This window comes from Euleptes europaea, chromosome 1 (assembly GCF_029931775.1).
Source record: "Euleptes europaea isolate rEulEur1 chromosome 1, rEulEur1.hap1, whole genome shotgun sequence".
In the NCBI taxonomy this organism is placed as follows: domain Eukaryota; kingdom Metazoa; phylum Chordata; class Lepidosauria; order Squamata; family Sphaerodactylidae; genus Euleptes; species Euleptes europaea.
The window spans coordinates 163,809,005-163,827,652 of record NC_079312.1 but is presented as its reverse complement, the minus strand read 5'-3'; the positions used below and the strand labels follow the sequence as shown (position 1 = coordinate 163,827,652).

The following is an 18,648-nucleotide window of genomic DNA, read 5'->3' as shown; positions in this document are numbered from 1 at the left end:
GTCACGGGTGGTGTTTGGCTGCGTCACTTCCCTCCCGCCATGATCTTGAGGTACTGCAGGGCATTGCGGGCAGCATCAGACCGGGCGGCGTGGCGGGAGGCGGCTGAGCCGTGGCACACCGTGGTCGGCTGCGTGGAAAGCTCCACCAGGCACTGGTACAGGCCGCTCAAGCTCCTCTCGTCTGTGGAAAGGGGAAGAAAAGGAAACATAAAAAAGCATAAATCCAGCAACTTTTCCTTTTATAGCCTGCTTCGGCTAGAGCACTCAGGGCAGGGGGTCTGCAATTTTAAATTCAATTCAAATTAAATTCAGTAGAAGGTTTGCTTCTTTAAGCCGAAGGACTTGTTTCGTTCAGACTGTAGAAGAAGAGTCAGTTTTTATATGCCAACTTTCTCTACCACTTAAGGGAGAATCAAACCAGCTTACAATCACCTTCCCTTCCCCTGTGTAGTAGGTGTGGCTGAGAGAGCTCGAAGAAAGCTGTGACTAGCCCAAGGTCCCCCAGCTGGCTCCATGTGGAGGAGTGGGGAAACCGACCCGGTTCCCCAGATGAGCATCTACTGCACATGTGGAGGAGTGGGGAATAGAACAGCTCCAAACCACCGCTCTTAACCACACCACCACGCTGGCACCATTGTACTTTTGAACAGAAAAGAAGGTATATTCCAATTTTCAACAAGCAGTTGATTTCCTACTGATGTAACAGCTGGAAGAATTCCAGTATCACCACCTGGTCCTCGTCCTCATAATTGGTCTCAAGGATAGAACCACCCTATGACGAGCGGTTAAAAGGCTTAAGGCTGTTTAGGTCATAAAGAAAGCAGTTAAGGGGAGACATGATAGAAGTCTATAAAATTATGGACGGTATGGAGAGAGTGAAGCTTTTCTCCCTCTCTCATAACACCAGAACATGGGATCATCTGCTGACGCTGGAGGATGAGAGATTCAAAACAGACCACAATGCATAGTTAAGTTGTGGAACTCCCCACCCCAGGATGTGGTGATGGCTGCCAGCTTGGAGGGCTTTAAGAGGGGAGTGGACATGTTCGTGGAGGAGAGGGCTATCCACGGCTTCCTCCAGAGGCTGGCCAAACCACTCCACTTGCAACTGGGATTTTCAAAGCATATATTTGGGTCTGTGAGTACAGGCACGCAACCGGTCTCCAGGAAAAAAAAATCCCCCATCTCTAGTCGCCGCCCCCACCCCATAAGCATTTCCCTTCTTACCAATATCGAGGTAGCTGATATCAAAGCTCTGCTCTTCAGAAAGTTCCTCCAAGAGGCTGCAGAATCCAGCATTCAGCACTCCCAAGGGGTGGCTTTTCAGGTGCAGAATCTTCTCCCCGGCTGAGTTGCGCAGAGAGTCCCAGGTACAGCCAGAGCCCCGGCCCTTCACCCCGTCCAACTTGTTTCCTGTGGTCTGAAAAGCGAGGCAGAGTTTAAGCCATAAGAGCCGGCGTGGTGAAGAGCAGCGGACTCTAATCTGGAGGACCGGGTTTGATTTCCCACTCCTCCACATGAGCGGCAGACTCTGATCTGGGGAACCAAGTCGGTTTCCCCAGCTCCTCCACATGAAGCCTCCTGGGTGACCTTGGGCCAGTCACAGTTCTCTCCGAACTCTCTCAGCCCCACCTACCTCACAAGGTGTCTGTTGTGAGGAGGGGAAGGGAAGGAGATTGTACACCGGTTTGATTCTCCTTAAAAGGTAGAGAAAGTCAGCATATAAAAACCAACTCTTCTTCTGGCAGAGTTCTCTGCAAGATAACTGACCCCCTATCCTCCCCGCTGCCTGCACAAAGCCCACCTCACACTCCCTGCCTGTCTGTCCTCTGCCACATCACAGCAGTTTCCCCTTTGTCATCTGCGTTCTAAACTATCTTCTGAAACCCTTCCTGGCCACCACCTGATCTATTCGGCCAGTAAGTTGGGGGAGGGGGGGCTCCTTGTATGCAAATGTGCAGTATAATGGGAAATCAAGCCCGACATACAGCACTAGGACCCTGAGTGCAAGAGGGCCTGGCCTCCCCAACAGGAGGTGGGGCTTCACTGAGAACAGTATAAAGGCAGAGAGGGGCACCCACTAGGTCAGGGGTGTTGAACTCAATCGTTACGAGGGCTGAATATGACATAAATGTCACTTGGTTGGGCCATGCCTCACCAGCCCAGATGGGGAGTGGAGGGGGGGATGGCTCCCTTGGCTGGCTCTCAGGCTCGATAAGAGCTCTCAAGGGGCCGGATTCACACCCCTGCACTAGGTGGCTGACAGACAGCAGAAAATGCATATTTTCTCGCAGCACGAGGGCAAGCAGTGGGTGACTGAGCATCCACAAATGATGACAGCGAAATCGGTCTGGAATACCACAAAGCTTTAGCGATTGGCTGTTGCTACAGAACTCCAGATTCTTGATCAGCTATTCCAGGTAAGAAACCGCTGGGGACTCTCCGACATAAATATTGGGGGGGGGGCAGTGTGTGTGTGTGTGTGTGTGTGTGTGTGTATGCGTGCACATCTGTCTCTTGCCCATTAAGAATCATAGGGTGGGAAGAGGAACACATCCTTTACCTGTTGCAGAGCACCCTCACCACCACCTGATCCTTCCCAGGTTAGGTCACCAGTACCAAGCAGCTGTTGGGTGGCCTGTTAACATCTGTGGGCTTGAAGAGTTACAACAGCCTCCGTTTCCCTAAAATGTCTGCAGCTATCCTGGTGTTGGCGCTTCTCTGATCCCCAAACTGTCTCAACTACTCCTCCTCCCCCCCACTGACCCCAGTCTTGGCTTCCTCTCCTGGTTCTCTCCTTTCGCAGCCCTGCTACTTGTCCATTCATTCCAAATTCTCTTGCAGTTAGGCTTGGAATCATAGAGTTGGAAGGGACCACCAGGGTCATCTAGTCCAACCCCCTGCCCAATGCAGGAAATAACAACTACCTCCCCCCCATCCCCAGTGACCCCAACCCTCTCCCTGCAATGCAGGATCCCACAATCAAAGCACTCCTGACAGATGGCCATCTAGCCTCTGCTTAAAGACCTCCAAAGACGGGGACTCTACCACCCTCCGAGGCAGTGCATTCCACCGTCGAACAGCCCTCACCGTCAGAAAGTTCTTCCTAATGTTTAGGTGGAATAGCTTTTCTATTAGTTTAAATCCATTACTCTGTGTCCTAGTCTCTGGAACAAGAGAGAACAAGCTAGTTCCCTCATCAACATGACATCCCTTCAAATATTTAAACATGGCTATCATGTCTCTCCTCAACCTTCTCTTCTCCAAACTAAACAAACCCAACTCCCTAAGTCTCTCCTCATAGGGCATGGATTCCAGACCTCTGACCATTCTGGCCGTCCTCCTCTGGACACGCTCCAACTTGTCAACACCCTTCTTAAATTGTGGAGCCCCAAACTGGACACAGTATTCCAAGTGAAGTCTGACCAATGCAGAATACAGTGGTAGTATTACTTCCCTTAATCTAGACACAATACTCCTATTGATGAAGCCCAGAATTGCATTGGCCTTCTTAGCCACCATATCACACTGTTGACTCATGTTCAGTTTGTGGTCCACTAAGACTCCCAGATCTCTTAAACACATGCAGCCTGCCTACCTTTCTGTGCACCTGGAACTGGAGATTAGAGTCCACCGCTCTTAACCACTACACCACACTGGCTCTTACCAGTCAATTAGGGAAGCCTAAACAAGCTTTATAGGTGGGAGAAAGATGAGGATCAGGGGAGATGGCAGGGGGCTGGATAATAACCCCCAAAGCCGATTGCCCTGCGGTCCGAACAGGAAAGGACAGACCTTGAATGGAATACCTAGTGAAGATACATTTGGACATATTAATTAATTTAATTAGCCCCCTCCAGTTCTGCACTCTTAAATAAATGTGTCTACACACACACACACCATCCTGGGCAGATTCCAGGCTCCTCAAGGCTCAGCCCCACCCCACCCCCAATTTCCCCTCCCCAGACTCACAATAGAGAACTGGTCCTCCTCCACTTCAGCCTCACTGCCATCTCGGGGGTCCAGGGGCACATTATGAATCCGCACCAGCATCTTTGCTGCGGCATTGCGCTTGGCCAGTTTTTTTGAAGTGCCACTGCCTGGAGGGAGAAGAAATCATTATGGGGTGGCAAGGAGCAATTTGGAACGTAGTGGGGGTATGTATGTTTGTGCGTGGGACTCCCTAACCCAGGATGTGGTGATGGCTGCCAATCTGGAAGGCTTTAAGAGGGGAGTGGACATCTTCATGGAGGAGAGGGCTATCCATGACTATTTGTCAAACTGAATACTAGTCATGATGCGTACCTATTCTCTCCAGGATCAGAGGAGCATGCCCATTATATTAGGTGCTTTGGAACATAGGCACAACAATGCTGCTGCAGTAGTCTTGTTTGTGGGCTTCCTAGAGGCACCTGGCTGGCCACTGTGTGAACAGACTGCTGGATTTGATGGGCCTTGGTCTGATCCAGCATGGCATTTCTTATGTTCTTATGTGGGAGGGGGTGAATTAGAGCTGTGTGAGAAGAACAACAAAGGGAAGTCCTTGAATACAGTGAGGGTGATGCTCAAGGTGCCTTCTAGCCAAACGTCAAACAGCTGGCTTTCCAGCAGGTCTTACTGAATGCCTGATTATGTATCCCAGCACCAACTCAGAAAATAGGGAAGCAAGATTCTGCATGCCTCTGTCTACTTGTGTCAAATGTACCCACCATGCCTCCTGGCACTTTAAAGATTAGCCAAGTGTTACATTTTCACAGACTAGAGGTCACTTCATCAGATGTGGGGAGGGGTCTTCGCTAGCCAAGGTGTGAATGAGGCTATGAAAGAAAAGGACTAAGCAGCTGATGGGTCGAAGGACCATGAAATGTACGCGGTCAAAGAGTGAGACACAATTATGCAAAATTCAAATATAACGAAGTGCAAGGACCAATTAACTAGCAATAATGTAACTTCCCTTGTTTTATTAAGCTGGTTAACACCTGCAATGGCTGAGGAATCCCATAAGAACTCCCTTCTGCTGTCCCCCGACCCCTCTGACAAGCATCGGGGTTTCAGGCCTCTGACTGTGGAAAGCATACAGCATATTCTCCACCAAAGTCCTGCAACACCATACCTATTTCAATAAACCGCTCGACGCAGCAGGTCATGGTGAACTCCTTGCGGTGTGCTGGTCCCGATTCCTGGGTGACTGTATATTCAGGAAGGCGCCAGCCTTTTTGCACCACCAGCTCCTGGAAAGAGAGAGAGAGAGAGAGAGATTGGAAGGGCACTTGTCTCTTCCCTTCTGCATCTGGATTCACAGAAGGGGATTGCAGATTGGGGCTCTGCGGGCAGAAGAAGAAGAGTTGGTTTTTATGTGCCGACTTTTTCTACTACTTAAGGAAGAATCAAACCAGCTTACAATCACCTTCCCTTCCCCTCCCCACAACAGACACCCTATGAGGTAGGTGGGAGCTGTGACTAGCCCAAGGTCACCCAGCTGGCTTCATGTGTAGGAGTGGGGAAACAAATCCAGTTCACCAGATTAGCCTCCACCGCTCATGTGGAGAAGTGAGGAATCAAAACTGGTTCTCCAGATCAAAGTCCACCGCTCCAAACCACCGCTCTTAACCACTACACCATGCTGGCCAGAAGGCATGTAAAGCCACAGTCCTGGGAGCAAACTCTATTGAACTTGGTGGCACTTAGAGCTCCATAAATATATCCCTTGTAGACCTGCATTAGAAGAAGAAGACGACTTGGTTTTTATATGTCGACTTTCGCTACCACTTAAGGGAGACTCAAACCGGCTTACAATCACCCTCCCTTCCCCTCCCCACAACAGACACCCTGTGAGGTAGGTGAAGCCGAGAGGGTGTGACTTGCTCAAGGTCACCCAGCTGGCTTTTAGGTGAAGGAGTGGGGAAACAAATCCAGTTCACCAGATTAGCCTCCGCCGCTCACGTGGAGGAGTGGGGAATCAAACCCGGTTCTCCAGATCAGACTCCACCGCTCCAACTTTAGGGAAACTTTTGGGGCCGCGCTGAAAAATAAAGTAGGAAGCAGGCAGTATTCTCCCTCAGTGTTGGGGAAGCACGAGGGGATCAGTGTTACAGCATCTGCTTTGCATGCAGAAGGCCCAAGTTTAGTCTCTGGCCTCTCTCGCTTTGAGAAAATAATACATTATCTGATAGCAGGAGCTGGGAGAAGACTTTCCTCCACCTGGAAGCTTGGAGAGCAAATACCAGTCATAGCAGGCAGTACTGGGCTAGAACGGACCAATTTTTTTGCTCCATGAGTCAGCAGACTGTCTTATCTTTAACAGCAAGGCCCTCTCAACCCTGACCTGGATAGCTCAAGCTAGTCCAATCTCATCAGATCTCGGAAGCTAAGTAGGGTCGGTCCGGGCTGGAATTAGCAAGTAAAATGAAGGGGAGGGGGGCAGCCTGGCACAGCAGAGTGAAAAGTGGGGAGAGACAAAGTCTGTTCCTGGGTCCTAGCCACACGGGGCTAAAGTGCCCATCAGCGTCTTCTGCTATTCCGGGGACAGGAAACTCAGCGCCGCCTACATCCCTCTACGGCACAGCCTGCAAAGCGCTTACGGATTTTAACGAACCATGGTCAAAAAAGGGGTAACCTACCTGCAGGGCCCCGACTGGATTACATTCAGACTGCTGCGGTGATACTGGGGACTTCACGTCCAATGGGGAGCTTCTGGGTAAAAAGACAAGAAGCTGAAGAATGCCTTGAAGGCTGCTCCAAACAGCCCCCCGGCTAGCAAGGGGGATAGAAGGGTGGGAGAATTTCCGAGAGCTAGGCTGGAACGAGGTCCTCACTGGGGAAAGCTTCCTCTGTGGGTTGGAATAGGTCAAGGCACTGATCTTGACCACAGCTGGAAAGGAAAATCCATGCTGGAGATTTTCTGATCAGCGGTCGTTATTAAATACCACAGAGCTGCCTGCACTTTCAAGGGTAAACAAAATCCTGTTTGCTCCTTGTCCTAAGCTTTCAGAGTGCTGGAGAGCACCCGAAACCCCTCCCTCAGGCCATCCCTCTCCGGTTACTGTTGGGTAGCCCATGGGGAATCCATCGGCAGACAACACGCACAAGCACAGGGCCGCTGCAGTGCAGTATCCGTGTGCCACGGCAGACGCTTAGGGGGTGGCCAGCAGCTTTGGTGGTTTTGCATAGCCCCCGGTCCCTGTGTTTTATCTCGTTTATCCCGTTACCTGGGAGACGCGGCCGGCAAGATGGGCACAGGTGTGGTGGCAGCTGGGGTGGCGGTCTGAGCCAGGGGCTCTAGAGAGAAAGGAGAGCTTCGAAATACAAGGTGACAACATTAAAGCAACCTCAGTAGCAGAAGTCCGGTCAGTTTCTGATCTGCGAGAAGGCCCGGACCCCATTCCCACAACCTGGATATCCTCCTCCTTATTCTTCACAAGCCTGCACTCCACCCATCCTTCCCCATGTGACCGGGGTGGGGGATCGAGAAGCAATGCCACGGGCAGAAGTGCCCACTTAGAGCCCATCTGTCTGTGATCGTCCTGCGCGAGCTGAGGGATTCTGTGCCATGGGATGCAGCGTCATGCATATCTCTGCTTCCAATTTTTGAAAGCCAAGTTTCTCTCCCTCGGTGCCTCGGGAAGTGTGCTTTGAAACGTCGGCATGCCGCCTGCAAAATTGCTGTAATCCAACAGCAATCCAAAAGAAAAACGAGTGTTGTATATAATGTAGCCAAAATCAAACAAAACAACACCAAGCTATGAAATCTTACCAATCTATACTAGCAAAACCTAAGCATAACATAATAGCGGTATAAGGATCAAATGTATCAAAATTACAAGTCCATGAATGAAACACAGTAGAAGACTATGGGTTTACGGGGATCAAGTGACTGATGAAGCCATTGGCACAAACGGATCTTAATCGTTTATCCGGAACGTCCATCTTCCTTGATCTACCATCACCACTGACGGTTGTTCACTGAAGAAGTACATTTTATCAGTTTCGTGATTATTCCCTGCAGAAGTTACTTCATTTGGGAGTTCATTGTGGACTTGTTGGACAATACCTGTTTCTACCTCTTTTGTAAGGTTGGGTTAGTGCATTTGCGCTTGTGTGTTTCTGTATTATAATTTTGATACATTTGATCCTTATACTGCGATTATGTACTATGCTTAGGTTTTGCTAATATAGATTGGTAAGATTTCATAGCCTGGTGTTGTTTTGTTTGATTTTGACAAAATTGCTGGGCAGGAGTGGGTAGACTGTGGTCGTACAGCATGTATGGGCTGTGTTAGGGTGCATGTGTCGCACGCGGAAGCTGCTGAGTCCAAAGCCCCAATAACAGTAGTTCAAGGATCAGATGACAGATGACACAGAAGACCTGAAATCCTGGACAGCCGTTGCTCATCAAAGTAGATTATACTCATCAAGGCGGGCCAATAGTCTGACCCTGAAAAAGGCAGCAACCCATGCTCAGGATCCGTAGAAATCTACAAAGCAGGGCTGTAGAACGGTATATAGCTCTTGGCCCCAGCTCCTGACTTGGGCGAGGGGGACACAGAACGAACAGTACAAACGTGAACGCGGCTGGTTCAGCGTACGGGCTTCGGTTTAGCTTGGCACAGAATTTAAAGTTTGGGGTACTTTAAAAAAACATACACAGCCTTGCTCATTTCCAGCACTTCACAGAAAACATCTAAAACTAGTCCCTGCCCCTCTTGACAGCTGAATGAGAACAGAGGCTTGCTCGGCCCCGAGAGAAGAAGCCAGGTCAGGTTAAGCCTCTTAATATTCCACAGACCCTCTTCCCTGCCAGCTGTCTGCCACGTGTGCCCTCTAACATGGATTCCCAGGTGGCTTCTTTTACCTACCCGGTCACTACCACCCCTAGGATCTCCTGCTATTACAACTGATCTCCAGGAGACAGAGATCAGTTCACCTGGAGAAAATGGCTGCAATTGGACTCTATGGCATTGAAGTCCCTTCCCTCCACAAGCCCTGCCCTCCTCAGGCTCTGCCCCCAAAATCTCCAGGTATTTCCCAACCTGCAGCTGGCAACCTTGTGTGTGTGTGTTAAGTGCCATCAAGTCGCTTCCGACTCATGGCGACCCTATGAATCAACGTCCTCCAAAATGTCCTATCTTTGACAGCCTAGCTCAGGTCCTTTATAGAGTCTTGCTCAGGTCCTTTATAGAGTCAATCCATCTCTTGCTGGGTCTTCCTCTTTTCCTGCTGCCCTCAACTTTTCCTAGCATGACTGTCTTTTCTGGCAACCTTAACCACTCCCAATGCAGAAAGCCCACATCTTGGTCCTGAGTGCCCACACGTTACCTTTGAAAGCCAAGAGACAGAAAACAGTGGCTAAAGAGGAAACTGTACGCCCAACCATTTCTTTTAAAGCCCCATGAAGGCCTCCTGTGTGGTTCCCCAGACTCTAGAGCTCTCACCTGGCTTCCTCTGGGGCTGCTGGCTCCAACATGTTTCCTCCCTTCAGGAGCCTGAGTGCCACCTCCGCTGCCTTGTGTTTGGCTGCTTTTTTGCTAGGGCCTTGGCCTGGGAAGAAGAGAGGGAAACGAGGAAATAGTCAGATGGGGGTTCGGACAGTAACCTCGTCGTGGTGCCCTAACCATCCACTTCCAAGGGGTGCAACCTGGAGCATGGCGCCACCGCCTCATGGAAGAGCCATCACAACCGAGGTCAAGGGCCTGACCCAGCGCCCTCAATCCTCTGCTTGCCACGGCTCCATAGGTCCAGGGTCTGTAGGGTCCAGCTGCCACAACCAAGACCTGGATTTTCCTGTCCCTGCTTATACAGGTAGAGTGTCCTTTATCCGGACATCCCGTATCCGGACTGATCTAAAAAACGGACTCTTTGAGCTGGCATGCGGGCAGATCCGTGCTGCCTGCTTTCAATGTTTCCTGTCACCTAAAAAAATAAAACACACTGTGCCCTGTATCGTAGATGGAGACTAAAAGCCTGCCATTGTTAGTTTGTTGATTGTTGCTCTTGTTTAACAGCTGATTCTGGTGAGATAATTCTGGTGAGATAATTACACCTTTGCTTTCTGATGGTTCAGTGTACACAAAATTATTTAAAATATTCTTTAAAATTACATTAAGGCTATGTGCATAAAGGGTATATAGGTCCCTGGCCCTAAGAATGTGCAGCTGTCCTCGACAAGAGCCAGGACATTTTCGTCCCTGGCTCCGGCCTGGTGGAATGCTCTGCCAAGGAACATCAGTGCCCTGCGGGAACTTAAGGATTTCCAAAGGGCCTGCAAGACAGAGCTTTCCCACCAGGCCTACAACTAAGGACAGCCGCGGGTACCATCTTTACTGGCCTCCCCCATCCTCCCCGCCTCTTATGTTGAGGGACGGCTGCCTGTATGGCTCTTGCAGCAGAATAGGATTTGTGCGCCATTGCTGATTAGGGTTTTAAAGTTTAATTTTGTTTAGTTTCATTGTTACTATCGTGTGATAGTTGGGTTTTCAATGATGCTACCTGCCCTGAGCCGGCTTGCTGGGGAACGCGGGCTACAAATTGGAAAATAAATGAAAAAATAAATTTGGGTTTTACCCCCAAGATATCTCATTATGAATATGAAAAAAATTCCAAAATATTCCAATATACGGAAAGATCTGAAATACGGACCACTTCTGGTCCCAAGCAGTCCGGATAAGGGATACTCAACCTGTATCATGAAGGGCCCCAGGTTATCCTGAATCCACCCAAATAGATTGTGCCAAGTAGCAAATGGCTGGAGTGGCCGAGGGGCGAAGCGATGCGCTTCCCCCTCTGACCCCCCTTCCCAAAGCCACTTGCCATGCAGAACTGGGCAAAACAGGGCTTTATTGAGGAGGCAGAATCTTGGCAATGAAGGGGCAGGCAATGGGATCAGTCAATAAGGAACATTTCATGGCTCCTAGGTGGTTAGAGATTTGGTTGTGTTGGCTGAGGGGTCCAAACTCAAGGTTACAGTGGTAAAGGTACAGTAAGAACAAAAGGTAGACCTAAAGGAACTATCTAAGGGTTCCCTAATCTGGCAATACCACCTATGTTGGTATTCTCCTTCCTCTTTGTGTCTCTCCATTCCTTCCCCCCTCCCCGCCCCCCGCAGAGATGGGAAGCCATGACTACATCTCAGGTCCTCTGTTCAAGTCACAACCAAGGAACAACAGAAAATAATGTGAGTTGGAAAAGGTTGTACATTTGTATCAGTCCACACAAAATCTAAAAACAAGAATGAAATTTGCGTGATGCTTTTTTGTAAGGAACAACTAAAGTTGAAACAAAACATCGTGCAACCTTTTTCAGTCCATTTGGTTGGCCCTCCATGAATACCAGCAGGGTTTCTACGGCCACAGAGTTCTCCCTGACTGGCTTGTCTAGTCAAGAGGGCGGAACTCCATGGTTCCCTGCTTATACACAACCAGTCCTTGGCCTAGGAAGCTCCCATGACTAGCACCTGCACATGGACCCAAATCAACCAGAGATGCATCCAACCTCTGTCACTCAACCAGGCCCAATGACACAACCAGAATGGGAGTGTCAGGTTGGCCCGGTGGATTCTTAAGCCAGGCCAGCAGTCTTTCTTCTGACTTCCCTGACCGAGAGCTATTTGGGCACCTTGGGTCCTTGACCAATCCAACATCAGAATCAAGGAACTGTATGTCCCCCCGGTGAAAGCTTCAGCGTCTGCCGCAACTTAATGCCGTGTTGCTCTGTCTGCAACTTAGCCTCTACTCTAATGGGCTTCCGGACTCCCTTGTTACAGCACAACAGCCCTGCCTACAATTCCAGCCTCTAGTGCTGTCAGCGGAGAACAGACAAATTCATGCTCAGAGGGAGCTCCAGTGGAAAGAGACTCAACCCTTAGAGGACTTTTTAAAATCCTTGGGAGATGGGCTGTGAAAAAATTACCATCCTCCCACAGGGTCCCATGCTCTGGGATAAAAGAAGGGTCAGGTGGGTTATGGCAGAAGATCTCAGATGGCGAAAATTAAGATATATGTGCTGACGTAGCACAGAGTGCAGCAATTTCCAGCTCTCTCTCTCAAGTGCTGGGTATATCTGCAATTTTGCTTATACAAAGCTAGGGCAATTTATACTTTCAAATTCCATAAATATGCCAAATAGCACCATTGTATGCGATGACTAATATATACACGATGCATTTTATGTTGTTAAAGCAGCAAAACACGTTTGCATTTTAGAGAAAAGCAAGTATTTCCGTGTGTGTGTGTGTGTGTGTGTGTTAAGTGCCGTCAAGTTGCTTCCGACTCATGGCAACCCTATGAATCAATGTCCTCCAAAATGTCCTATCTTTGACAGCTTTGCTCAGGTCTTGCAAATTGAGGGCCGTGGCTCCCTTTATAGAGTCAATCCATCTCTTGTTGGGTCTTCCTCTTTTCCTGCTGCCCTCAACTTTTCCTAGCATGACTGTCTTTTCAGCCTTCTCATAATGTGACCAAAATACAATAGCCCTCAACTTTTCCTAGCATGACTGTCTTTTCAGCCTTCTCATAATGTGACCAAAATACAATAGCCTCAGTTTAATCATTTTAGCTACTAGGGTCAGTTCAGGCTTGATTTGATCTATAACCCACTGATTTGTTATTTTGGCAGTCCATGGTATCCATAACACTCTCCTCCAACACCACATTTCAAAGGAGTCTACTTTCTTCATTGTCCAAGTATTTCCTTATATTTCGATTATTCTGAAAATTGGGGCTTTTTTTCCCCAGAGAAAAAATTCTTCCCCCCACGGCTTCAAAATTTCTGGAAACCATATGTACACCATCCTGAGGCCTTGGGGAAAGCTGGAACAAAACTGGATAAGTGTTACAACTCTCAGTGGGGTTTTTTTTTTTTTTTTTTGCTCTGAGCAAGAGGCTTACTCTAAGAGAAGAACAAATTGGGATAGAAATTCATTTCAGCCCAATCCTAGTGTGGCATTGTAACTACTACTCTGCACTGGTTCTCTGGTATGCTGCAAGTGTCACATTTCCCTCCCAAAAGATGAACAAACCAAACTCTGTTCCTCTAATCTGTTCCATTTCCAAGCATCATATATCTAATAGGCAAGTGTGGGCCCATGTGTGGATACTTACCTCCGTGGATAGGGCCCACGCTGACAGAAAGAGAGTTCTGCAATCTTGGGGGACTCCCCAGGTTTGCATAAAAATCTGAAATTGTTTAAAATATCCATTGGAGGGGTTTAAACAAAAGCATTATCTGCGCATGCACAGACAAAGAACTTAGGGGAAGACATCAGGATAAGAACATACTTTTTGTGGAATGGGTGGGTGTCTTGCTAATTTGGATGAGGGTGGAATGTTCCCTAGGTTAATAAGTATGGGAGTGGATGGGGTTGAAGGGGGCGGAATTTTGAGTTTCTATTGGGGCCTTCTGATATGGAATCTTTCATCTGTCCTGACTCCAAGCCTATTAACAGTGCTAACTGCTGTTTCATTTGTTTAGCTAGGGGTGTGTGGCTTTCTTTTTTCTTCTTATTTTTAAAATAACACACTCTCGGCTTTCACAACAGGGATAAAGGTCTGAATGAAAAATGGAGTAGTATAGGAAGAGTCCTTTAAAAAAGTCAAGCACCTTCTCTCCTCCTTCGCCCATAACAACAGCTGGAATCCAGCCACACAGACTGTTTAGACCGTGCTAGTCCCAGGACGGTAGCTTGAGGCAAGGGGAAAATGTGCTGTAAAGACCTTCTGCTAAAAAAGATCCACCACGAGTCAACCACAATGCGCACTAAAACGGCAGCAGGAGGCACAGCTCAGAAGCGCAACTGGAGAATCGCTGTTCCTTCTCCCAAACCCACTCCAAAGCACGTGAAGGCCCCTGCTTGCCATGAAGTCTTTCCCCCTCCCCCACAACCACGTCCTTTTATCGCAACCAACCAGTGCAGCTGATGTCACCGACGGTAACGCGGAAGGTAAAGTTGGGCTGGTGCGCTTGTCCCTCGGCTTTGAGCAGGTCGTAGACGGGCGTTTTGCCTATGCGCGTCCCATACTCCTGCAGCAGGCTGATAGGGGTCTTGCCGGGGTTGGACGCCAGCATTTGCTCTATACTGAGGGCAACAAGGAGACAAAGGTGCGTGTTATGGGGGCGCAGAGATGACTTGCCAATTTACACGACCAGTCCCCCGATCCTCGTGCCCAGAAACTGAATAAAAATATTAAAATAATAATAATAACTAAAAAAGAAAATGATATCCATCACCAGTGTAAATATTAATGTAGGTTTAAATAATGCTAATTACTTGAAAATATCAGATTGGATTGGCCGTATTATGGATTAAATGGATTTTTGTAAGATGAAATATTTATGCGACATGAATATTTTTCCCCCTCCCCCAATTTCCCCTTTTCACTTCTATCCTAAAAATCTTCTTTCTTGTCCCCATGTCTTATTAATGCCAGGGACTTCAGGTACTGGTATAACAAGCTGTTTATTGAACTTCTATAATAAAAAGGAAAGTCAACCGTTCCTCCCTAATGGCTGCTTGCTCTCTCTCTTCAGAGTCTCCTTGTAACTTCCTGTTTAGTTGCTCCTCCCCTGTTCCAGCCCCTTAATTAAGATTACATTTCACTACATTCCCCCCCCTTTGAGTTAACAACAGTTTTGTTTTAATTATACCAACAACAACATTAAACTATAACCTATCAACATTCTCTATGAACTTCCTACCTTGAGGTGATGAGTAGACTGTCAACCATCCCTAATAGCACCTGGAGATTATTCGGCCCCATTGCAGGTTGCTATTGCTGTCTATATGGAAAAGAGGTTGATCTCTGTAACGTGCTGGCTTCTGAATCACTCTACCTTCTTTCTGCCCCCACTCCCATCACATGTTATTACTCTATTTCAGCGGCAGGAACGTCGTCCACAGTGACACCCCTACCAGCAAGGTCCCCTTGGTTTGCAGATACAAAATGAGACCAGCTTCTTCCCTCCCCCATATCTCGTGTGCCAGAGGTCCGAGGAGGAGGAGGGTTGGGTTTTATATGCCAACTTTCTCTACCACTTAAGGGAGAACCAAACCTGCTTATAATCACCTTCCTTTCCCCTCCTCACAACAGACACCCTGTGAGGTAGGGGGCTGAGAGAGCTCGAAGAGAACTGTAACTAGCCCAAGGTCACCCAGCTGGCTTCACGTGGAAGAGTGAGGAAACCAACCCGGTTCACCAGATTAGCGTCCGCTGCTCATGTGGAGGAGTGGGGAATCAAACACAGTTCTCCGGATTAGAGTTCACCATTCCAAACCACCGCTCTTAAACGCTACATTACGCTGGCTCTCCAAGAAGAAAAATAAGAAGGAAAAAACAAGACTCTCAGGGTCACTTATACAGGTTGGTTAGCTGTTTCATCCTCTAACTATCCCCACTGTATTCACAGTCAGTAGTTTTCAACACATTCTTATTGGCAAAGTGAAATTTCTAGTTAATGGGAAAGACCCTGGATCCAGAGCCATCTAGGTCTGTATTCAGGTGGGTGTACATGGATCCCCCCTCCCCTGCTTTATTTTCAAAACAACTGCCAGGGTAGTTAGGCTGACATATTGCAGCTGGCTGAAGCTTCATGACAGAGCAGAGATCTGAAATAAGATTCCATATGGCTACTCTTACAACACACTGGCTCTCTAATTCACAGAACTATAGCGCAAATCACAAATTATCCCTGCTTTCACAAAGCCACATTTTATTATGAACTTTGCCGAACTTTAAACCCCCTGTAAACAGAAAGCCACTGGGGGAAGGCAATGGCAAACCACCCCATAAAACATAGTCTGCCTAGTAAATGTAGTGATCTGACATCACCCCATGGGTCAGTAATGACCCAGTGCTTGTACAGGGGACTACCTTTACTTTTAAACAGAAAGCCATCACACAGTTCTATTTTTTTTTTTTATAAACTTCCTTTGTGTATGTTTTCACGACCTGCACTTCCACACTGATTTGCACTCTACTCACTACAGGGTGGGAAATCAATGGTTTCCATCCTTCCCTCCTTTGGGTGCAGAAGAAAAATAAACAACTGACATTGTGTAAAAGGGCATCTACACCAGCCCTGTGTAGATGTGTTCATCCTGTATGTACATCAGTTTCTAACAAAAAGCCAATGTACATTGTGTTTAAAATTAAATCCAGGGAGCCAATATAGTGTAGTGGTTAATGTTGGAGTAGGAACTGGGAAACCTTGGTTCATATCCCAACTCTGCAATGGAAGCTCAATAGGTGACCATGGGCCAGTCACAAGCTCTCAGCCTAACCTTTCCTCACAGGGTTGTTGTGAGGATAAAATGGAGAAGAAGAGACTGATGTAAGCTGCTTTGGGTCCCCATGAGGGAGAAAGTTGGGGTGCAGAAGTAAATACATACCTGGAAAATATGGGGTTTAAATTATACATTGTTGAATGTAATAGAATTACTCCACGTGCATACAAAAGAAAACAATTGTACACAATTGTACACGAATTGCACACGTTGCTTGCAACGTGTACAGACCTGCTAACATGTTGCAAGCTTAACTTGTGCCCTATTTGTGGTTAAAACTGACCATAAAAAGGTAAAGGTCCCCTGTGCAGGCACCGGGTCATTCCTGATCCATGGGGTGACGTCACATCCCGACGTTTCCTAGGCAGACTTTGTTTACGGGGTGGTTTGCCAGTGCCTCCCCCAGTCGTCTTCCCTTGACCCCCAGCAAGCTGGGCACTCATTTGATCGACCTCGGAAGGATGGACGGCTGAGTCAGGCTTGAGCCGGCCACCTGAAACCGACTTCCCCAATTCCTACACCACCGAGCCCACAATCCTAAAAACATCTTCCTGCAAGTAAGCCCCATTGAATAAAATGGGACTCACTTCGGAGCAGGCCTGTTTAGGATTGCTCCCCAAGCATCGCCTCCCTCCCGGAGCCTGACCCACCCAGGCCTTCCTGGTATCCTAGCAACGTACTCCGCGGGTACCCTTCGAAGCGAGGTAACCTAGCAACGGCGCGCGGGGGCGGGGCTTGCCTTTCGAACGTTAGCAACGCCTCGTGCAAGGCGGGGTGGTTCACCTGGGGAAGCCGCCGCAGTTCCTCGCGCTCCCGCAAGGCTCCTCCGCCTCCTCCTCGCTCATTCCCTCCTCCTGCCCCGCCGCCGCCGCCAGCGCCGCAACGCCTGCCGCCCTCCAGCCCCGCTTACAATGGCCGGGCGAGAGGAAGCGACGGGCCCCGGCCGCCTCCGAAGCGCTGCGAGGCGCATCTCGGAACCTGGAGTCCACGCAAACACCTTGTCTGCAGGATGGCGTCGGCCCAGGACTGCATATCCCATGATGCCCCCGGGCCGCTTCTCCGCGTGGAGGCGGCCACGCGTTTGCCGACGTCTGTGCGTGCCCTGTTCCCGATGCATGCTGGGAGAAAGAGTGCTGTCAAGTCGCTTCCGACTCGTGGCGACCCTATGAATGAAAGTCCTCCAAAATGTCCTATTTTTGACAGCCTTGCTCAGATCTTGCAAATTGAAGGCTGTGGCTTCCTTTATTGAGTCAATCCATCTCTTGTTGGGTCTTCCTCTTGTCCTGCTGCCCTCCGCTTTTCCTAGCATGACCGTCTTTTCCAGTGACTCTTGTCGTCTCATGACATGACCAAAATACGATAGCCTCAGTTTAGTCATTTTAGCTTCTAGGGTCAGTCCAGGCTTGATTTGATCTATAACCCACTGATTTGTTTTTTTGGCAGTCCTGCTAGATGGCTAAATAAATCTCGCCCGCACTTACAAAGAAAGCAACCTCCGTGTAACACCTTTTTATTAGGACCAATTAAAAGATCACAAAGGCAGCGAGGAAACTTTCCAGAACTCTTTTATCAGACTTGATGTTCAGTACAAGAAACAACTGGGTTTGTGTTGGATTTGATCTAGGCCCGATGGATCGCGATTGCGGTTAGAGAGTATCAGGTCAAGCACACAATAAAACAGAGTCAAAGACTTTTCTCTTAATCGTACAAGAATCCTTTACTTTCCTAAAAATAGGGAGGGTTACATGGAGTAAAAACAAATAACATTCTTTCTATCTAGTTCCCTATAAAACTTGCTAGATTCTAGCAGGTGCTAAGGCTTAAATCCCTTTTGTCTGTGTCCCAGCTCAGGAGAGCTAAGAACAGGCATCTTGCTTCTGTGAGATTCAAAAACAACTGGCACATCCTGCTCCAAAGTTTCACACCTTTAACAAAGAAACTGGGTAGTAAACAACTCTGACTCCGTGACTCTCTGCACGTTTGCAATGGCGATTTCCTAACCAATAGTATGCTTACATCTGTCTTTTACCTCATCATCTTGAGACTATCTGAACTGCTGATATAAACAAGTTAACTCTTTAACTGCCCTGACAGAAATGGAACTCGCATTGAATCCCTAACAGTTTGAATCCCCCCCCCCCCACTCTGCCGTGGAAGCTTGGTGGGTGACTAGGGTTGCCAGGTCCCTCTTCACCCCCGGCAGGAGGTTTTTGGGGCGGAGCCTGAGGAGGGCGGGGTTTGGGGAGGGACATCGATGGCACAGAGTCCAATAGCCCAAGCGGCCGTTTTCTCCAGGGGAACTGATCTCTATCGGCTGGAGAGCAGTTGAAATAGCGGGAGATCTCCAGCTACTACCTGGAGGTTTTCAAAAACAC

At 48.5% G+C, this 18,648-nt stretch overlaps 1 protein-coding gene across 3 annotated transcripts; it reads right to left on the bottom strand.

The window, feature by feature from the left end:
- Positions 1 to 17,274, bottom strand: TARBP2 (TARBP2 subunit of RISC loading complex). 3 transcript variants are annotated; one of them, XM_056860747.1, is made up of 9 exons: positions 17,057 to 17,274; positions 13,899 to 14,068; positions 9,432 to 9,537; positions 7,209 to 7,295; positions 6,621 to 6,693; positions 5,114 to 5,231; positions 3,973 to 4,100; positions 1,228 to 1,420; positions 1 to 181 (listed from the first exon to the last, which is right to left on the bottom strand). In XM_056860747.1, the coding sequence occupies exons 1-9, from the start codon at positions 17,116 to 17,118 to the stop codon at positions 24 to 26; spliced, it is 1,095 nt and encodes a 364-aa protein (XP_056716725.1). In that variant the 5' UTR covers positions 17,119 to 17,274; the 3' UTR covers positions 1 to 23. The 3 variants fall into 3 exon arrangements, with proteins under 3 accessions (XP_056716725.1, XP_056716733.1, XP_056716741.1); XM_056860755.1 differs by having other exon boundaries at positions 6,621 to 6,690; XM_056860763.1 differs by lacking the exon at positions 17,057 to 17,274 and adding an exon at positions 16,861 to 16,889.
- Positions 17,275 to 18,648: the final 1,374 nt, after the last annotated feature.